The sequence below is a fragment of the Leptinotarsa decemlineata genome, unplaced genomic scaffold (genome assembly GCF_025532065.1).
Source record: "Leptinotarsa decemlineata unplaced genomic scaffold, Ldec_3_MD MMD2_tig00003335_RagTag_RagTag, whole genome shotgun sequence".
Taxonomy (NCBI): Eukaryota; Metazoa; Arthropoda; class Insecta; order Coleoptera; family Chrysomelidae; genus Leptinotarsa; species Leptinotarsa decemlineata.
The window spans coordinates 784,371-804,780 of record NW_027412587.1 but is presented as its reverse complement, the minus strand read 5'-3'; the positions used below and the strand labels follow the sequence as shown (position 1 = coordinate 804,780).

Genomic DNA, 20,410 nt, shown 5'->3' with positions numbered 1-20,410 from the left:
CTTCTAGATCCTCATAAGTATATGCAACCTACTGCTGCCGGTGAAGATGTGCATCCGCAGCCGATATTCAGGAATCCAAATGTGATGACGAGACAAGTGTGCTGTCGTCAGCAAAGCAATATATTGGATCCTTGATTTTTTCCAATAAGTCGTTGATATACAATGAAAAGAGGGTTGGAGCCAATATGGATCCCTGGGAAACGCCAGAGTTGTTGATAGAATTATTCGAGAGATATTCATTGACGGCCACTTGCAGGAAACATTCTTTGAGGAAGCTGCCATACATAAAAATGATACCATAGCATCGAAGATTGGCCAGCAAACCCTCATGCCACTCACGGTCAAATATCTTAGAAATATCAAGCGCAACAGCTCTTGACTCTCCATGTTTCTCGATTGCATTGTTCCAAATATGGGTGACATACGATAGAAGGTCGTCTGTGGATCTTTGTTTTTGAAAGCCATATTGATGATCGCTCAAGATATTGAAGCCTTCCAAATATTCAAGGATGGTTTACGGTTTTCTCCATGATTATTGATATCACTGATAGCAAAGCAACTGGTCTATAGTTATTCGCAAGATTTTCATTGTTCTTTTTGGGAATAGGCTGAACGCGAGCAATCTTCCAACGAGAAGGAAAACCCCCATTCTTGTAAGACAAGTTAAAGAGTCTGCAACATACTGGTGCGAGTTCATTTGCGCATTTGGTTAGAGAAGCGAACGCCGATAAGCAGTACGTTTGTCTTGATGTGGGAAAAGAATTTTCTATACTTTCACTTTACGCCAGGGATCCCAACTCTACCTAAGAAGAACGCAGAAACCAATGAATACGAACAATTTTTTTGCTAATATGTGAAACTTCGTGTGCTATGAGTTTCCCTCCGAAATTCAACGAAAAACCTCTATGTATTCCATTTTCTCTCTTCTCACGTGGTGTTCAATAAATCCATTACTTTGAGGCGGTCAATCAGTGGAAAAAAAAAAGAAAAAGATCCATCTACAATAACTATTTTTTCCATTTTTTCTTACTCCCACATTCATAATGACAGATAAGAACATTCAAGTGATCAACAACTCTAAATATTTTTTTTTAATTGAATATAACACTTTCATTCACAAATCTTGTTCTTTGGGTAAATTTTCACTTCGAAATATGTGACAATCGCTATTGGAAAGATGTTCAAATTGATTTTTGTGGTTTCAAGAGGAGGAAATATTTTAGCATAGTGATTTAGATGCCTAACGGATCTAACTATAGATGTTTTTTAGTCTCAATCATCCTTTCGCGGACTTGATTGCTATAAACAAACGAATTTTCATTCAATGACCATGATTCAGTGTATTCTACAACAACACCACTTCAAGTTTATTGAATGCTCTACCTGGAGATGTTATTCAAAAAAATGTTTGTTGCGTATATTCGTGGTTAGTTATATGTGAATCTTGTTTTTATTTTCATAAACTGGTAAAATAATATTACCTACTTGAGTTTTATCCCAACACCAAATCATTATTTTTAACACATCGACAAGTGATTATCTTAAAGAGGAAGATTAATCTCAGTTTAATATTCCCCTTGAAGATGGTCAATTGGTAATTGAAACACGTGTCAAGGTGTTAAAAATAACGATTTGGAGATGGGAGAAAACTCCAGTAATATTCATTACAACACCAAAGGTTCCAAACAGTACAACACAAGCGGGTAAAATTTGTTGGATAATTCATACTCATACTCATTAAAAAACAGGCACTCTTCCCAATCACCATAATTGCAATACACTTCGCAATACCAACTTGATTGGTGCATTTCTGGTGATTGGAAACATTTTTTGGAATTGTTTTTTGCCCGAGGTTTTCACCTTTTATCACCTCATTGATCGAAAGGAATGTATCTGATCTGAGTGAAATTTCATATCGACACTCTTTCAACTGTTTTTTGTATGATGTTTCAGTTTTCATTCGAATATTTTGATTACGAATTGAAAGAAGCAGTTTCGGTCTTCCAGTATCATTTGAATATGAAAGAAAAGTCTGAGATTGATTCACTCATTTCATTGAATAGTTGTCATCAATATTCGCTTTTCTGAAAGTTTTCATATAATTATGGCATCATTTTGCCACAAAGTGGATTAAAATCCATTTTATAGTAAAATCTCAGAATACATGCAGAATGAAAATTAAATATTTTCTTAATATCTCTTGTTTGTTTATCTCTTTGAAATAACAGTTAAAAAGGATATTTTCGATCAAAGCAGAGCTTTTGAGAAGTGATATACTCCTTTGTTTACAATTGTTGGAATTTCAACAAGCATCAGCAACGTGCTAAGACAAACAAAAACACGAGTGAAAGTTAACGAGTGGATAAATTTTCTTTCGAAGACGTTTCTCGGAAAACCAATAAAATTAAAAGGTTCGCCGTAAAACCAAGAATTAGACTCACAAAAAATACGTAAAATGAATGCATAAAAAGTGTAAAACGCTAATAAAACGCCTAAAATTAACACATTTGGAAGCGGCTTCAATTTTAATATTATAGCCACTTTAGGTTGGTTGCAGTTGTTTGGGGACATCACACGTGGGTAACTTGACGTATCGTGATGTCGTGTTTGTGTACCGAAAATATATCAAGTTGCCGTCGGAAATTGACTTTCCAAACACTTCACTAAGACGAATAGTAAAGGATTACGGTAATTTGTTAACGGTCGATCGGGGTACCTTCGTGGCGTTTGTTTTCATTGCGGTTTATCCCCTTTTCATTTTTCAGGATGTGAAGGTGAGTATGAGTGATCACCGCAATATTTTTATAAAAAGAAAACAGTTGTGAAATGCAAGAAGATGTGTTTCAGTTAGAATTTTTCACGATTCTCGATACCGAACATGATTTGAAAGTTAGTATACAGGTTATTCATTAAACATGCGGCAAAAATTTAGGGGACTATTTCTTGGATTATTCTAAGGATATTTTGTCATTTGATGATTTTTGATAGGACACTTTGTTTCGAAGATACGGAGCGAAATAAAATTTCGACAATAACAATTTATTACCAAAAATTACATGTAATGTTTCTTAATCTACAAAAACTGTTGAAAATGAGTTCGACTCCCGAACTCTTTAAAAAACAGGATCGTTTCTGATTGCGTTACACCCAGCAATTATCGGATTTCTCAAATCTTACGGATTTCTCAAATCTTATACATCTTCCACTGTAATCGGAATGTTGTTGATATATACCAACGGAATTGTTAGATTTTTTATTACTTGGTAGGTCCAGTGTTGTACGCTTAAGGTAAGTGAACACAATAAGGCCCACTTAATATTTGTTAGTTATTTTTTAGGTAATTAACCCATGATAGAACTCTCAAAATCAAAAAGAAGATAAATTACATTTAAATTTAATATAAAAATGCTAAATTTTGTCAAATTCATTATGACTTGTTATTCCCAGGTCTTTGAAAAACAGTTGCTTCTGGGCCTAATTAGGAACACTGTGTTCTTTATAAGGCCCAAACTATGTACCTAATAAGGCCCACTTTTGAAATACCACAATTAATCAAATCATATCAAGGTGAAAGCAGGTAACATATTTATTTTATAACAAATAATAATAGTTATTGCGAACAGTCTGCGAACATATGAAAATTATGTCTTTATCATCTGCCGAAAGTCCTACACACTCTTCATGAATATATCGTTTACAGTTGTCGCAAAGTCTCATATCCTCAATAGCACCCTCTTTGCAGGCAAAACAATACCAACTTTCTTTTTTTTAGTTGTTTTTTAAGAGTTTTTCCATTTGCCAGGTTTTTCCCTTTTCTTGGTTGGTTTTTAGGGCCATTTAAACTAGCTTCATCAAACAATGATTTTGTGACTTCTTGTGCTCGATAATTAAGGGATTTCTTTCTAGCACACTGTTTTTTTCTAGTTTCTAATTCTGGTGTAACTAACACTTCATTGAAACTAACTGACATTAAATTGTCCTACTCTGAGCTGTCATGTACTGAAAATTCATTGTCAGAACTGTCAAAACTCTCAGAACTATCTTCAGTTTTGTTTTTTTCCCTTTCGAGTTTTTCTTTCCTTTTTTTCCATCCGGAATGAAGTTGCCATAGGGATATTTGTTGCGGATGTCGAAGATGATGGAATAGTCGAATCTTCTGAATCTAATTTATTTTCTGTTATTTCTGATGGGGTAAAAGCAATTTCAGGAATGATATTTGGATCATACGGGTATACTCATGTTGCACGAAAACCTGAAATAACATTTGAAGGTGCAGTTGCTTTTGGCCACACTTTTTCGAAAATGAGACCAAACGAAAATTTATTGATTGTTCGTTCTGGTTTATTTGTCCAGTATGTGATGACTTCGTCATCCCAGTAAGATTCGAAAGCTTTAAACACCGCCTTATCCATAGGTTGTAATTCATGTGTGCAATTACTTGGCAGGCAAAAGAGCGAAATTTCGTGGGACTCGGCTGCATTGACAATACCTGCATCCAAATGAGATGATGCTTCATCAAACATTAGCAGTACTTTTCCTTCTGGTTTGTACTTAAAAAAATGATGTACCCACTTAATAAAAGTTGGGGTAGTCATACTTCCTTTCTCTGTCATCTCAATATCTGTCCCAGCAGGTAGATTGTCGTGCCATTCATTCTTCTTTCTTTTTCCTTTGAACAACATCATAGCTGGAATCATTTGTCCTATAGCATTTTCACAACTGACAATTAACACATTCTCAGCATGTTCTTGAGAAATTAAATGAACTCGTTTGACACCTTTACGAGCATATACCTGTTGTGATTTATTAAGATTTAGGCGGCAACCTTTCTCATCAATATTAAAAATGCGTTGAGGGCTTTGCAGGATATCAACATTGACAAATTCGTGTTTTACTCAATCAGTCATTTGTTTAATGAATATGTTAAAAATTAATATCGCATTGTCATTTCTACATTTTCTTCTTTACAAGACAGCACTGAAATATTTCCACTGCGATAGTCGTTTCGTAGAAATCATCAACTTCATTTTTCATATGGCCCGATGAAAAAAACAGTCTCTACTGAATGTTATTTTAAAGAATGTAATAATGTAAGGCACATCATGATTCTACCTTACTGAATCACAAATGAATGTTTTTTTTTAATTTGGAGTAGTAGGTATTGAAATGACATCGCTGAAAAAATGCCAAATGATTCAATTGATATATTAGTACTTGGCTGCATTGTTTTGTGGTCGATTTTTTTATGAAACATGGTTTTCATCTGAGGAAAAGTTCGATAGGCTGGAATATTATATTTTATGATAGAATAATGCAGTTGGAACTAGACTTATGTATCTGAATAAATACCCATATAACTACCAAGTTCAAACATTTTTGGCGATTAGGTGCAAATCCCAAGCAGAATGATACGTTTATGAAAGCAGTTTTATCCAGAAATGAGCCCTGCATTAAAAATAACGCATTGTTAGCTGTAATTCAAAATTACGAAATATATGTTAGAAAACATGACTATAAAACTGGAATAATGAAATCTACCGGTCATTTTTATTTCGAGAAAACTACTATCATACTAAATTCAGAATTTTTGAGCGCTCAGACCTGGTGACCTCAGACCTCAAAGATATTTTGTGACGGCTATAATGGACAGGTCAAGAATTATCTAGCTACTTAAGAGTATGGTAACATACAGGGGCACCCCATACGATACGGTTCCTGTGAACCAAACCATATACATTTTTTCGTGAATTTCTCCATTTCATTATATGTAGGTATATTGATTGGGGCAGCAGAAGGAAATTATTTTGGAGTCTACATTGTAGCTCAAGAAAGTGCGACATATCAAAGTTGTATTTTTCAATTGGAACACCCTGTATTCCGTTACAATTTTGTATATATATATATATATATATATATATATATATATATATATATATATATATATATATATATATATATATATATTTATGAAATACTGGGCTGTTGTTTAAAGAATACTCTTTGTCATAAGGTCGAGCTTTCGAGAATGCTTATTCCCTTTATCAAGACATCTACAAGAAATTGAAAACATTGCAGCAAAATTTTAAAACAAATAGATAAAAAAGTACTTACTAACTTGAGGTTATAGTAAAAAGTCAGACGTTGCAATGAGAAAAACAAAGTTATTACTTTTCATCATGTAGAAAAGTGTCACACATCAAATTTATATGTTTCAGAGAAAAAATACAGAATTTATTTTATTTAAACATTTAAAAGATTTAAAATTTTAAAAATTATTCCACCGGCCATGCATGACACTGCTGTAATGTTTTCAATTTCTTGTAGATGTCTTGATAAAGGGAATGAACATTCTCGAAAGCTCGACCACAGAACAAAGAGTATTCTTTAAACGATAGCCCAGTATTTTTTGACTGCATACCCAACAATATTCCGTATTTCTCCCTAACTAGTCAGTCAAGACTACCCTTCGCTTTATATATATATATATATATATATATATATATGAAACATTTTTGTGTATATATATATATATATATATATATATATATATATATATATATATATACCGGGTGTCCCACATTTTATGTGACAGGCAATATCTGGATTGTTGAAGGAGATACACAAAAATGTTTCATACAAAAGTTTTAGGAGTTCATGAGAGCTATATTTTGATATAATTTTTAAATATACAGGGTGTTTGGTGTAGGTGCTACAGACCAAAATTCCATTTTTTAAAATAGAACGCCCTGTATATCATTACATATTCAGATGCTACGTTGAATTCTGATATCATTTCATGTTTGGTTTTTGAAATTCGGTTACGGCGTTGTTGAGTTATTGCTTGAAATGTAAAGTCTTGAGAACGACTATTATTTTCAAAAATATCTCATACAATTATTCTCTCTGCATCAGATCACATGAAAATTAGTCAAAATTTTGGGTGTTCGAAGTAATGGTTTCAATTTTGAGTTGTGGAATTCAGTCAGGAATCATTTTGAATATGAAACAATTGCGAAATTGAAAGAGGTGTATTCGAAAACAAATCTTTAATTAATAACAATGTAAATAATATATCTTGATAAATCATTTCTTAAGAATGGTAGGTACCTAGAAATAAGTCATAAAAATTGTTCAAAGTGATGCCCATTAGATATTATACACGCTTCGAAACGTCGAATCACTTTTCTCGTACAGGTCGCTCTTATAATATCAGGCGTAATATCACTGCACGCTAGTCGAATTTTCATTTTCAGATCATCCACATTCAAAGGGAGAGTAGTGAAAACAATATCTTTTAAATAACCTCATAAGAAAAAATCAAGCGGTGATAAATCTGGGGAACGAGCCGGCCACCAAATTGGACCCTTATTACCAATCCATCTATTTGGGTACGTTCTATCCAGATATTCAGTAACAACCTGTGAATTGTGAGGAGGAGCACCATCTTGTTGCCACCAAATTCCTTGTCGTTCTGCTATGGGAATATCTTCCATCAACTGGATCAAATCATTTTCTAGAAAATGTAAATATCGCAATCCATTGAGATTTTCATTGAATAAGTAAGGTCCTATGATGCGGCCATTGAACAATCCACACCATACATTAATACCCCAAGTAGTTTGAAAATTACTTTCGCGGACCCAGTGGGGATTTTCTTGAGACCAATAGTGACTGTTATGTCGATTCACAACTCCATTATTGTGGAATCGCGATTCATCGCTCCACAAAATTTGACTGAATATGTTAGAACTTTCATGTAATATTACCTGAATACAAGCAATGAATTCAAGTCGTCGTTCAAAGTCCGTGGGTTTCAAACCTTGTACCAACTGAATTTTGAATGGGTGGTATTTATTTTCTTTCAGAATTCTCTGTACATTAGATTTACTCACACCGACTTCTTCTGCAAGAGTACGGATAGAAACATGTGGATGAATAATAACATAAGCCAACACATTGATCTCTAAATCTTCAGTTCTAACAGATCTCGGATGATGACGATGCTTTATAGTAGAAGGAAATGACCCAGTTCGCAATTTTTCTACAACTCTCGAAAAAGTCATTCGTGACGGAATGGGTCTGTCTGGAAACGTTCTTGGTATAGACGTTGTGCTTGACGGTAGTTTTTCTGACATTCCCCAAAAATTAATAACATATCAATGCAATCACTTGGACTAAACGCGAAAGGCATACTGGAGTTTTCGCACAAAGAGCACAGTTACTGTCTTGCAAAGAATCACTGAATCGAACTGACAATTCAACAATATTTGTTACTATGGCATCAACAAGCATAAGCTACTTGATGAAATTGTGCAATATAAAGCAATTCACCCCCAAGTTAGTCACATTCTCAAGAATTTCAATATTATATTCAACTGATATCGATATCGTATCGTAGAGGTGAGAATAATGGTTTGTATTCAGTAGTAGTCTAGTTCAATTTAATAAAAGATATAGACTGGATTCGTGTACAAGTAAATAAGTTTTTTTGAAACGTTATATTTAAGGAAAAGTGCAATAACTCAACAACGCCGTAACCGAATTTCAAAAACCAGTATATATATATATATATATATATATATATATATATATATATATATATATATATATATATATACACAAATATGAAAGTTATTGAGTGTCTTGATATAGAAACAGAAGTTAGTATCGGACATAGCACTCATGAAAGTGGCAAACCATAGACACGTGTTTCGGGCTTTTGGCCCATCATCAGTATGGTGCAGCCAAGTGTAAGGATGGGCAACACTTGGTTACCAAAAGATAGAAATATAGAAATACAAATGCACGGAGCCACCAACAGGAGCCAAACGCACATTTGTGGTTTCAGTTGATAGATCTCGTGATGATGGGCCAAAAGCCCGAAACACGTGTCTATGGTTTGCCACTTTCATGAGTGCTATGTCCGATATTAACTTCTGTTTCTATATATATATATACTAAAAATCAAAACGTCGTAGAGTAACTTGGTTTGAAATCTTTGGATTTTTAATTTTATTGGTTCAATTTTCAATTTTTTGCTTGTTTTTTTTATTTTATCGTAATTTCTTTTCAGGGTTTTTATTGCAATTTTCATTTGTTATTTCAGAGATTTCAAATCATATCACATTAGGAAATGGAAGTCCGAAGTAATTTTCCAAGTTCATTTAAAAATATTCGTTAGAACTAAATCTACCTAATTTTCTACTCGAAATGTATTATGAAAGTATCCATTATGGGAAAAAGGCACAAATGGCAAATATTCCTCCAGATATATTTATTTTCGAAAATTTTTGTTTTGAATTTTACGAAACGTTCTGTATTGGAATTTATTCACGATATTTTTCTTCATAATAATGACCCTAAACGTCTTATTCATTTCTATTTCAGATATATCAAATGAAGAAAAGCACAAGAAACCTCGTAGAAATAGAACAACCTTCACAACTGCCCAATTGGCAGCTTTAGAAAAGGTTTTCGAAAAAACACATTACCCAGATGCTTTCGTTAGAGAAGATTTAGCGACCAAAGTTAGCCTTAGTGAAGCTCGAGTTCAGGTGTGTATTTTTTTTTCAATTTCTTGTACTCACTCAAAAAAAATATTCAATCTATATACAGTTGAATTTTTGTTCAACTGGAACGTAGGTACGTCTCATTCAACAACGTAAATATTTCCAGTAATATTGAATGTAGACACCCGGTAGGTATACTGAAAAACCACATGCATCGTCTGTAATTATTCAATATTACGTTTTTGAATTAATTTACATGAAAATTGAATAAAAATTTGTTCAGGAAAAAAATGCATGAATTTGTGACCTAGTGACATCTAACGGTGTGTAAACAATGCTTAGGTCAAGGTTTACACCGCGTCAAAAAATACAAAGCCCATAGGAAGAACAGAAGTGGCATTTTCGTGTCACGTAAAATTTTTAGTACTCACTCTGACTACCAGAGGCCAGTGCCAGTACGATGTCAGTATTTAATGTGAGTAACAACAGAATTGGATGGCTAGCATTCGCTAACAACCAGTCGGCCGAATCATAATGAAGTCGGGATGTACGCCAAAATTGAATTGAATTAAAAAGAGGACTGGTTTGTCAATTGTTACCGAGTTCTGTTGGTAGTCACCAATCACATTAAATACTGACATTGTACTGCCATCGCCCTCTGGTGGTCAGGGTAGGTACTAAAAATTTTACGTCACACGAAAATGCCTCTTCTGAGCTTTTATGGGCTTTGTATTCTTTGATAGCGTCCTTTTATTAGCTTGGGAGATAAATGGATGTCAAATAACGCTTGTTGCCCTTTCTAGATAATCTAGGTATGTCACAATCGTATGATTATGGCTATTATTCCATGTATTTTGTTTTAATCGGGAAATACAGTTATAAACTTCAGATACCTACTGAATAGATGTCGCTGATAATGATTTGTTTTCCACCCAGAAGGAAATGAAAAAATTAAATATCGAGGGTCTCTTTTACGTGAAGTCTACTGAAAATGGAAATAACTTTTTGCATCGTTTGTTGATTTATTTGCACCTAGAAAATTAAGTGGAAGTGTTATGCATTAACTATTTGCGAATATAGTTGCGGGTTTTAATCAGATAAGTTAGCCTTTCTATTTTTCTAAGTGCACTTTTCTGAACATTCATATTCCACAATACCTAAATCAAGATATGAAAACCCGAATAGATTTTCAATGGGATCAAAAATTGAAAAATGAAAAAATCTACACCTGAAGAGAATCTGTTCAAGTGTATTTTCGGAAAAAAACATTTATATACTTATCTTTCATTACAATGGCTGACGTTTCGAAAAGTGCTTTTTTTGTTTCTCAAAACATTAAATTTCTGTTTCTGAATGTTATCTGACAAATTCTGGGTTGTGACAAAAAGTAGCTTCTTCAAAAATGAATTTCTGCCTTTACGAAAAAGTTTTTTTTTAAATGTTCCCTATCAAGAAGGATAGTATTTTCCGGAGAGTATATGATAGATGAATTCTTTCGACGAGAGAAATATCAGACAGGTTTTCATACTCCGCTTGAGGAAGCGAAATACGAATGATAAATTTCAGTCTTCACTGCAAAATATATATTTTTTGAAATGTCAGTTCATGAAATAAGTAGAAATGTTCCCATAGGTTTGGGTTGATGATACTTTTAGGAAAGTATTGATGGAATTATCTTCTTCGGTGCGAAATATCAAGTTGTTATAAGAAGTTGTTTCCTGAAAAATAAATGTCAGTCGTTTTAATTTTCTCAAATATTTTTCGTCAGTTCCTGAGAGTAGAGCAAAGACACGTCAGAATTATATTATCAGAAGAGAACTTTACGAAGGAAGACTTCGTGCAAGGTACAAGAAATTTTTAGTATTGACCGGAGGTGATTGTTCTTATTTGATGTATATATCTGGAATCAACTGCCAAATAATTTATGCATCCTACTTGTGTCTATGAGAATGCTGTTAAAAGTACTCACTGAAGAGGCGTTGAGCCCAACTAAAAAAAAATTGAAAAGAGGGTTTTGAAAAGGGAATGATTGCACACATTGCTCTCAACAAACAGAAGGGATATGTTATTATGAAAAGGACAGTAAATCAAAATATCATTGTCAAAAATGTGCAAGCCTGATGCAAGCCTAAATACTCTGTATACCGAATAATCATATTGCATTTTATTTCTATAGAATCATGATTAACATAGTTATTTCAGTTTTCAGAATGTGTGAGGTGTATATTTTGTCTTTTTTGTTGAATTAAAAACAGCAATGACTTGATTATAATAATTATCCATTGGTCGGCCGGTAGCCAGATTTACAACATTTGTGACTCATTTTCCAGGCAACTCCGTTACCGCTCAATATATACTAACACAAAACTTTATTTCAAGTGATTTTTGGGTAGAATTATAATGAAAAAATATATATGATGAAACATGATAACATGATTTTGATACCACATTTCTAGTATTATTTTCAAATGTACTTTGTGAGCTGTGAACAAATGCTTCAAACCTGACTGAAGTTCTTATGATAACACAAAAATTGTATTTAAACCGATTAGAAATTCGACTATCATTAATTTGCATCACAATTAGAAACCTTTCATTAGAATTCCTAACTCAATCTCAAATGATATGAAATTTTGTTGTCCAAGTATTGTGGCAAGCACAGTTTTTTATATTTGTAATAACCATTTGGGAGTGTACGGCATACAATGCTAGGACTGCAACAAATTCTATATCGGCCAAACCAAGAAAAAACTGATCCAAAGGTACGGCGAGCACAAAAAAGCATAAATAAACCCAACAACTTATAAATCATATCTCGCAACACACGCCATACAAAAAAAAACTTTCCCCCACCAGAAAACATCAAACTCATGAAACAAGTCAATAAAGGAAACCGAATAAACACCTGGGAAAAACTAAACATCCATAAATTCAAAAATCATAATGCACTTATCGAGGAACAAATACAAATCAAAACACAACAAGGCCTAACAATATACTCCACAAAACAATACACATTCTTAGAAATAATGCACCTAGAGAAATACCAAATACCTGATGTAACCCAACTGCAGACAAAATTAATGAAACAATCGAATGAAAAGAGAGGACAAATACCTGCCCAGGCCCTAATTAATGAACAATCAACAATAATAACAAATTCACTAAGGCGATCTAACCGTATAAAAAACAAACAAGAAGATGAAACGTTCAGTTTGAGTAAAGCCATGAAGATGATAGCATAGTCTGCTATCGAAAGCACTCACATATAATAATTATAATTTATTAAACCTTCAAATCCCTCAATTAGTTGTTGGTTATTAAGACTAAACGTCTTGTTAATTAAAACTCAGAAGAAATTGAGGAATTCTCTTCCAATATAATTCAACGACAAGAAATAATGAACAGATCAGATTATCGTTTAATGAATTAATGAAATGAAAATTTGTTTGATGTTGATTCATTTGATTTGTTGATAATGAAATGTTTGAGTAATCTATTTATAAGCATGGTCAACAAAACATGGTCAACATGGTCAACAAAATAGTATGGGAACGTAATATCATCCCAAAAATCTCAAATAAACAAAATTCAGTTATTCCAATCCAACCCTCTTGCTATAAATTGAAATTCAAAATTCATTGTTCAAGTTTTCAGTTGAGAGTAATTTAATATCAACTTTTTTTTCAACCAAGTTCAAACCAAAATGTCGCTTTCGTTCTCATGAGATATTTTCGATACTGTAGCACCGGAGCATCGATTTATTAACGTGTATTGCTTCAAAACAAGTATTTTCCAAGAGGTCACTGCAGATATAATAAAAAATAAAAAACGTCTTATTCTGCATCAGGACAACTTCAGACAACTTCAAACCCCCCCACAGCTTATATTGTATGCAATCGATATTCTGAAAACCTAATTACTGTCTTACTTTTTCGTGTTCTTTCGTATTTCCCTGAGTACTCTCAATCATTTTTGAATGTCAAGAATAAAACGCATGGAGAGCGTTGTTGTTGTTGTTGAGAGTTTCACAGAATGTATTTTTCAAATATTCAATTCTAAGTTATGTATGAAGTGCTTTTTAAAATGATACTATTATTTCCCTGCATTTTGCAAAATTTTTCATGGAACTAAATCCACATTGATGAATTTCAACATAATATTCTACATCAATGAAATATAAACGAATTAATATCAAATACTTTATTGAAAAAATTAATATTTCGAGAAAAAATTCAGCTGCTAGACAATCAGCTTCTCCAATTTTTTTTTATGTGTGGAAACCTAATCCGTAAGCTGTGGTGGTGTTAGCTAGGAGGCGAAGGCGAATGTTACGAATTTTTGTTTCAAATATTTTCTTGCCTCAACAACAATCAGTTATCAGACTGGTTGATGTAGTTTCAGTTCGACATGTATATTTCTGTACTCTTTGTATTCAATGTTTCAGCTAAATTGTCAGATTTCAATCAGTTGATATTCAAATCTGACAATTTAGCTAAACCATGCTGGAATTTGATGAACACCGAAAACAATAGAGGTAAAAAAAGTTTACGAAATTTGTAACTCCTAACGAGTTGAATAACATTATAAGAAAAAACACACTTTTCATTTTCTTATAATGTTATCCAGATTGTAATTGAAGAAGAAGAAGAATATATTTATTGAAATAGGTAATATAAAATATATTACTAACATAGAAATTGAAAATGATTATATAAAAAAACTCAAAATGTAGATATAGTTCAAAATTGAAAATAAAAATTTTCAGTTTGAAAAATCACGACATATGCTATTAAAAATACATTGCAATATAGGTGCAGCTCCAATACAATGATAAAAAGCAGAAAACAACATATAAATACTATATTTATTAATATTATCTTACCAAGTATTATTCTATCTAGCATTATGGATGAATTTCAATAACTGTTTTTAAAAAATACTTAATGATGGACTAGATTTAATTTCATTTAGTAATTTATTGTATGCATCGAACCCTTTGAAAAATAAAGAATGCATGGCACTTCTCCTATTTGTTCTGCATGAATGCAAATTAGTATGATTTCTTGTGTCATATTTGTGCACTTCTAAATTTAAAGTAACAAATTCAGAAAAATATAAAGGTGATAAGTTATTCAGAATTTTATATATAAATGTTATAGTTAAATAATAGAACCGTAAAGAAACCGGTAGCCACCGCAAAATTTGTAACATAATTCCAATTTCAGTGAATCTATTCACTTTTAGAACAATTCGCATACCGCGATTTTGAAGTTTTTGTTTAGATTAAACAAGAAAATAATAGAAGCACAGTAATCAAAATGTGGTTGGATAATCGCATTGTACACAGTAATTTTAGACTGAGTGGATAAACTACCAGAAATTCTTGCGAAGAAATATATATATTTTTTTACATATATAATCGAGATGATTGTCAAAAAGTAATAAATTATCTAACTGGAATCCAAGATATTTGATACATGACACAATTTCAATGTTTTCATTATCGACTTGTAGATTTATTTCATTTGAATTTTGTTTATATTTTGTTGTAATAATCATTCCTTCAGTTTTCATTTTATTCAGTTTTAATTTATTTGCCATGAGGTACTCATTTACATCCTTTAAGCTTGTATCGTAGCATGCCAATAGTGTATCATCTGCAAATAAATTTATAAAATCAACGTTTATAAACAAGAGCCCTAAGGCTAGTGTCTTACGGCGAAACATCGATGTCTACCAGTGAGCATGACAGTGTTCCATGAAAGTAAATTTTTTTTCATTTAGTATATTGTGTAGAAACCCTGTGAATTATTCTGATTTATTTTCATTACGAATGTTTGGAATACAAACAGTAGAAAAAAGTGTTTTCTGTATAATTCAGTGTTCATATAAAAGTATTTGTTTAAAAAAAAAATTCTTTTGTGTAATTCAATATTTATATGAAAGTTGCTATTTCAGGAAGGCTTTCTCTTCCAGATTTGTGTCTGAAAGTTACTTCTTTGCAAGATCTACACATCTATGTATACAGATACTTCTTTAAAATTGATTAAATCCTTTCTTTCTTTGGAAACTTCCCACATTTTTCTGTATCAAGATGGAGTAGTAGAAAGCCAAAAACTCTCTTCCAAAAAATTAGTCACTCCTAAAAATATAACCCTTCCGCTTAATTTCCTTCTTTATTATGCACAAAACGCTACATGAAGGTCAGTTCGGCTTCAGACAGAACTGTTCCGCTATTCAAGCGATACAAAGACTTGTGGCTGATATAGTCGAAGATTTTGAGGTGGGTCAACATACGGTGGTGTCTATGTGTGACACTACCGTATGAGCAAGGCCTTCGACTGTGTTTTTCACACAGTACTATTAGACAAACTACAATTATGCGGTATACGCGATACTGCATGGAAATTATTCGAATCGTACTTGAATGGTAGGAGACAAGCTGCTCTTATGGACAACAGCTATTCTGAAATCGAGAACATTCATTTTGGGGTATCTCAAGGTTCTATCCTTGGTCCATTTTTATTCATTGCCTATATCAATGACATATTTCATTATATGTGTCCAATCAAATGTATTTTTTATGCAGTTATGTTGTTATGTTTACTCCTTTTATGCTTCTGGCAAGAAAATTCACCACTTGGAAAAAACTTCACATGATTTTTCAAGAAAACCTGACACATGGTTCGTTTCTGATTGCTTGAAACTCAATAAAAACGAAAATCAAAATTTTTTTTAGTCAATAATACGATTGTCAACAATTCAGAAGTTAAACCACTTGGAATTGTTATAGATGACAAATTGAAATGGTCACCGCATATTGAGCACCTAAGTAGAAAATTAAACTACACTCTATTCATATAATGGAAAATGAGCAGATTTGCTAACTTGGCAGTTTTGAAAACAGCCTACTTTGGCTTATTTCACTCTCACATTAATTACGGTGTAACTCTATGGGGAAACGCTGTAGACTCTGTGAGAATTTTTATACTAATGAAAGTGATTCAAATCATTAGTCAAAATATGTTTTTCATTACTTTCTTTACTCTCTCAATTTATAAGACTTGTATATTTTTAATATAGAATAAAGAAAATACTTTTGTCTAGTTTCTACTGTGTTTACTTGAAAATGGCTCTATAAGCCGAAACCAGTCGTAACGAATAAATAAATACAGTAGAAACTAGACAAAAGTATTTTCTTTATTTTATATTCAACATGAATTTCTACAAAATAAATGAGTCATCAATCGAACGAGTTCTATATTTTTGTTTAGCAAATTTAGTATACGCCTAGTTCTTTTTAACCGCTGCAAGTTTTCAGGAAGAACTCATTCATTTTTTGATCACCACATCACCACAGGTTTTACAACTATGAAAATCATCCAAAACAAGAGTCAAATCATAACTGATTCTACTTTCGATAGGCCCTGAGAGTTTATTGGTATCATATTTTGATACTACGCTTTTATTTTACTAATACGCTTTAAACTATTCCAATTAGTATTTCAAATATAGTGTCACGAAATGATATCGATGAGTCTATGACAACTGCAAAATTAACGTATAGTGATGTATCAATTTCAGGTTTGGTTCCAAAACCGTCGAGCCAAATTTCGAAGAAATGAGAGAAGCATCAATTCGCAGCAAACGTCTCCATCAAAAATTCCCTGCAAGACACCTCCAGTTCCTTTGAAGGCGGATACAACAGAGAAACCGTTGTTTCCGTATCAGAACCATGCCACCTCGCATTCCGGGTCTGATGTACAATATGTGATGCCTTGGAAATGCTCCTATTCGCAATACAATCAACACGAAATCTATACGAATAACTTCAATAACTTATCGAGCCAAACTTGTAGTTTTTTATCTAATTCTCCGTTTGGTTATTCAACGTTACCTTCGAATTCAGTTTGTAATTCATTAAATATGCCAGCTTTTAGATATAGGACACAAGATTTCAGTTTATGAGTGATAAAATTTGGAATTATTTGGTTTAAGTAAAATATTGTTGAAAAAGTTGAAAAAGAAAAAACTAGTGTATTAATGATGAAGAAATTTGCTACCTGCATTTCTTTCGAATAGTGATCATTATGTTGTACAATTCACTTCTTTATGCAACGAGAAAAACATATTATTATATCACGAATCAAATTGTAATTGTATTCATATTGTATTATTATCGATACGGATGCCCTCCGATAAATCATATCACAATTTCAAAGTTGATTTTCTGCAAAATAGAAATACCTACATGAAAGTATATACATATATTCTGCAACATTGAAAAAGTTTGATAGTAAAGAAGAAAGTAATACAAAACATGAAATTATGAAACAACAAAAATTAATTGGCCCTCCAGGGCGACTTGATTGATTCCAGTAGCGCATTTGCTTTTCCAGCTGCAGGAAAACCCGGAAAAACCTGCAGCACCACAACATCTGAAAATCTTGATCTGTCAATGTCCTCTCTTTCATAGAATAAAATGTAGGGTGTCTCGAGAGGCTCCAATAAATATCAGAACTATCGTCAAACTTAAACTAGTCCGTTTCGTATTTGACCAATGCGTAATAATGACCAGATACAACGCCAGAACCACAGTGAACAATGACTGCATGAATATTATATTAGTGGTCTTCTAGATTGATGTGTTTATTTATTTTGAACCTTCTTGAGAGTTTGGTACTTCCGTCAGAGGTTGAGTCATGTTTGAAGATCTTCAGTATTATTATAAGATTGACTGGTGCCATATATATATTTGTTGTCTCAAAAAAGTCAGTTAGTTTGGCGCATGTTTGACAATACAGTTGATTATCACCCGTTAAAAGTTCCATTTTCAGTCATATTAAGAAACGCCAGTTGAAGTTCCAAAAAGTCACATACGTTTTTGCTACCTCTTGAACATTTACTACAAAGTGAATAAGTGAGAATTTTTCCAGCAAAAAAATATACAAACACAAGACGATATAAACTACGGAATAATTCAATCCAGAGCGGTCAGAAGTATTGATTCTGCTACTTTCCTGCTCACGAAGAGTATTCAACAAGAACCCCAAGAACTCGGAACAATCCTCTTGTTGTCCTAATGAGTATTTGGTGGACTTCAAAGACTCCAGGGAATCGAATGGTGGGAAAGATGATGCATGAACAATTGTTTGAGTTTGGTGAATAAGTAGGAAACATTCTCGTTCATCATTAAAACCTCATTCTTGAAATTCTTCGTCATGAACAACACTTGTAAAATGCTTTTCATGTAGCAGGTGTTTCCTAAACTATCTGATCTTATTTTCTTCACAAGATTTTCGACTGTCTACTTATTCATAAGGAAGAACATGTTTCACAGAATCTGCATGAGAACCATTTCTCAAGCTGCAATCGACCCTTCTAAGTGATGAAGGGTTTCGTAGAGGGATCGATTCGGTTCTTGCTCCATGAAGCTCTTCCACTGAAAAAGAACCAGTACCATGAGGAATGCAGCTCATATTTGGGGGACAAGATTGACTCAAGTCCATTGACCGTACTGAAAATGAAGGTGGATCAATCACTTGCGAATAGTCCTTGGTAAGAGACTGATGAATATACACATATCTCGGCTTGTTTCGAAGAGATTTTAGTTCCGTAATGAAATGAGGACAACGCATGATCTCATCAAAATTATGTGAAGGAGCAGATGGATGGAACAGATAGTTGTTACCAAGATTTTGGTTTTTTTTCGTTTTCATTTTTCGCTAGACAATGCTGCAGTTCCAGCATACTTCAAACTTTCGGATAGATGGGAAGCCACGACCCTGTCAACGCAAGTTTACTGTATTTCCATGGTATGAGAGACATACCATCTGGTCGTTTACCATAATCTCGACTGGTACCTAAGGGTTCCAGAATAACAGAAACATCTATTGACACCATAGTCCGTTTCAATATGTCGTTCACCTGGTGATGTCGAGACGTACGCCCTGCACTTACCCTTCTCAACTGCAGTGCAGAAAATAATTTATTCCGCACGCTATGTGAAAGATGTGGCTTGAGCACATGCGAGTGCCGCATGTGCTCAACACACGAGTGTTGTTATCCAAGCTGGAATTATATTTGTTTGGTCGTGATACTCAGACGGTTCACACCGTTCTGAAGAGACCATGCCTGGTACTGATTATGGGGAAAGCACCTCGAAACCGTTTTATCGGTTGGTCGTATCGAGCAAATGAAATTAATTTCTGATTTTCTTAGTGGGAAATAACTTGCGACGAATCTTTCAAATCGAAGACGTTGCACAGGTGCCTGATGGTTTTAGATGGGCAAGTTGTTGTTTTTCCTATTCGTCACAGGTACCTACAAAGTAGTAGATCTCCATGAGAGGAAAGGTCGAGTTTCGGCAAAAAAACGGGTTTTGGTTTCGGCGGCAAACCGACCGAAACTCAATTCGGGAGTTTCCGCGCTGTGATCGGTCATGTTCGGTGCGTTGAATTTCATACAAGCGACGAAGACACGACGATTACACTCGCATTTGAGTTTGGATGTAAATATATCAAAATTAAACTTTCCAATTCTACCAGATCCTAACCCTGTAAAATTGATCGCTCTTGAAATGTTTCGTTTTATTTCTTCATTCTCATTCATTTATATTGGGATGGAAATATTGAAGCAAGAATATTTATTGATACAGTTTATTGTTATACTCAATACGTAGGACTCAAGCCTCATAAATTTCAATGGCAGGCTTCATATTGCTCCACATATTTACTTCAGAGAAGGCCAATTGATTATTGAATTTATTAAGTCATAAATACCCCTATAATTGAACGTGGAGAACTATCAAATACCTTCCTTGCGTTCTGCAATACCAACGACAGTCCCTATATGACTTTTATCCTCGGCGCAGGCGTTTGACTTTGGTATTGATCACC

The 20,410-nt window shown here is 33.4% G+C and overlaps 1 protein-coding gene across 2 annotated transcripts in view; it reads left to right on the top strand.

Annotated features, from left to right (window-relative positions):
* The window catches only part of LOC141483357 (retinal homeobox protein Rx3), a 30,259-nt gene extending 12,736 nt beyond the window's left edge, over positions 1 to 17,523 (top strand). For both annotated transcript variants that reach the window (XM_074177902.1, XM_074177903.1), the window contains exons 3-4: positions 9,388 to 9,554; positions 17,097 to 17,523. In XM_074177902.1, coding sequence (XP_074034003.1) covers positions 9,388 to 9,554; positions 17,097 to 17,480 — 551 coding nt within the window. In that variant the 3' untranslated portion in view covers positions 17,481 to 17,523. The remainder of the gene's footprint in view (positions 1 to 9,387; positions 9,555 to 17,096) is intronic.
* The last annotated feature ends 2,887 nt before the right edge of the window (positions 17,524 to 20,410 follow it).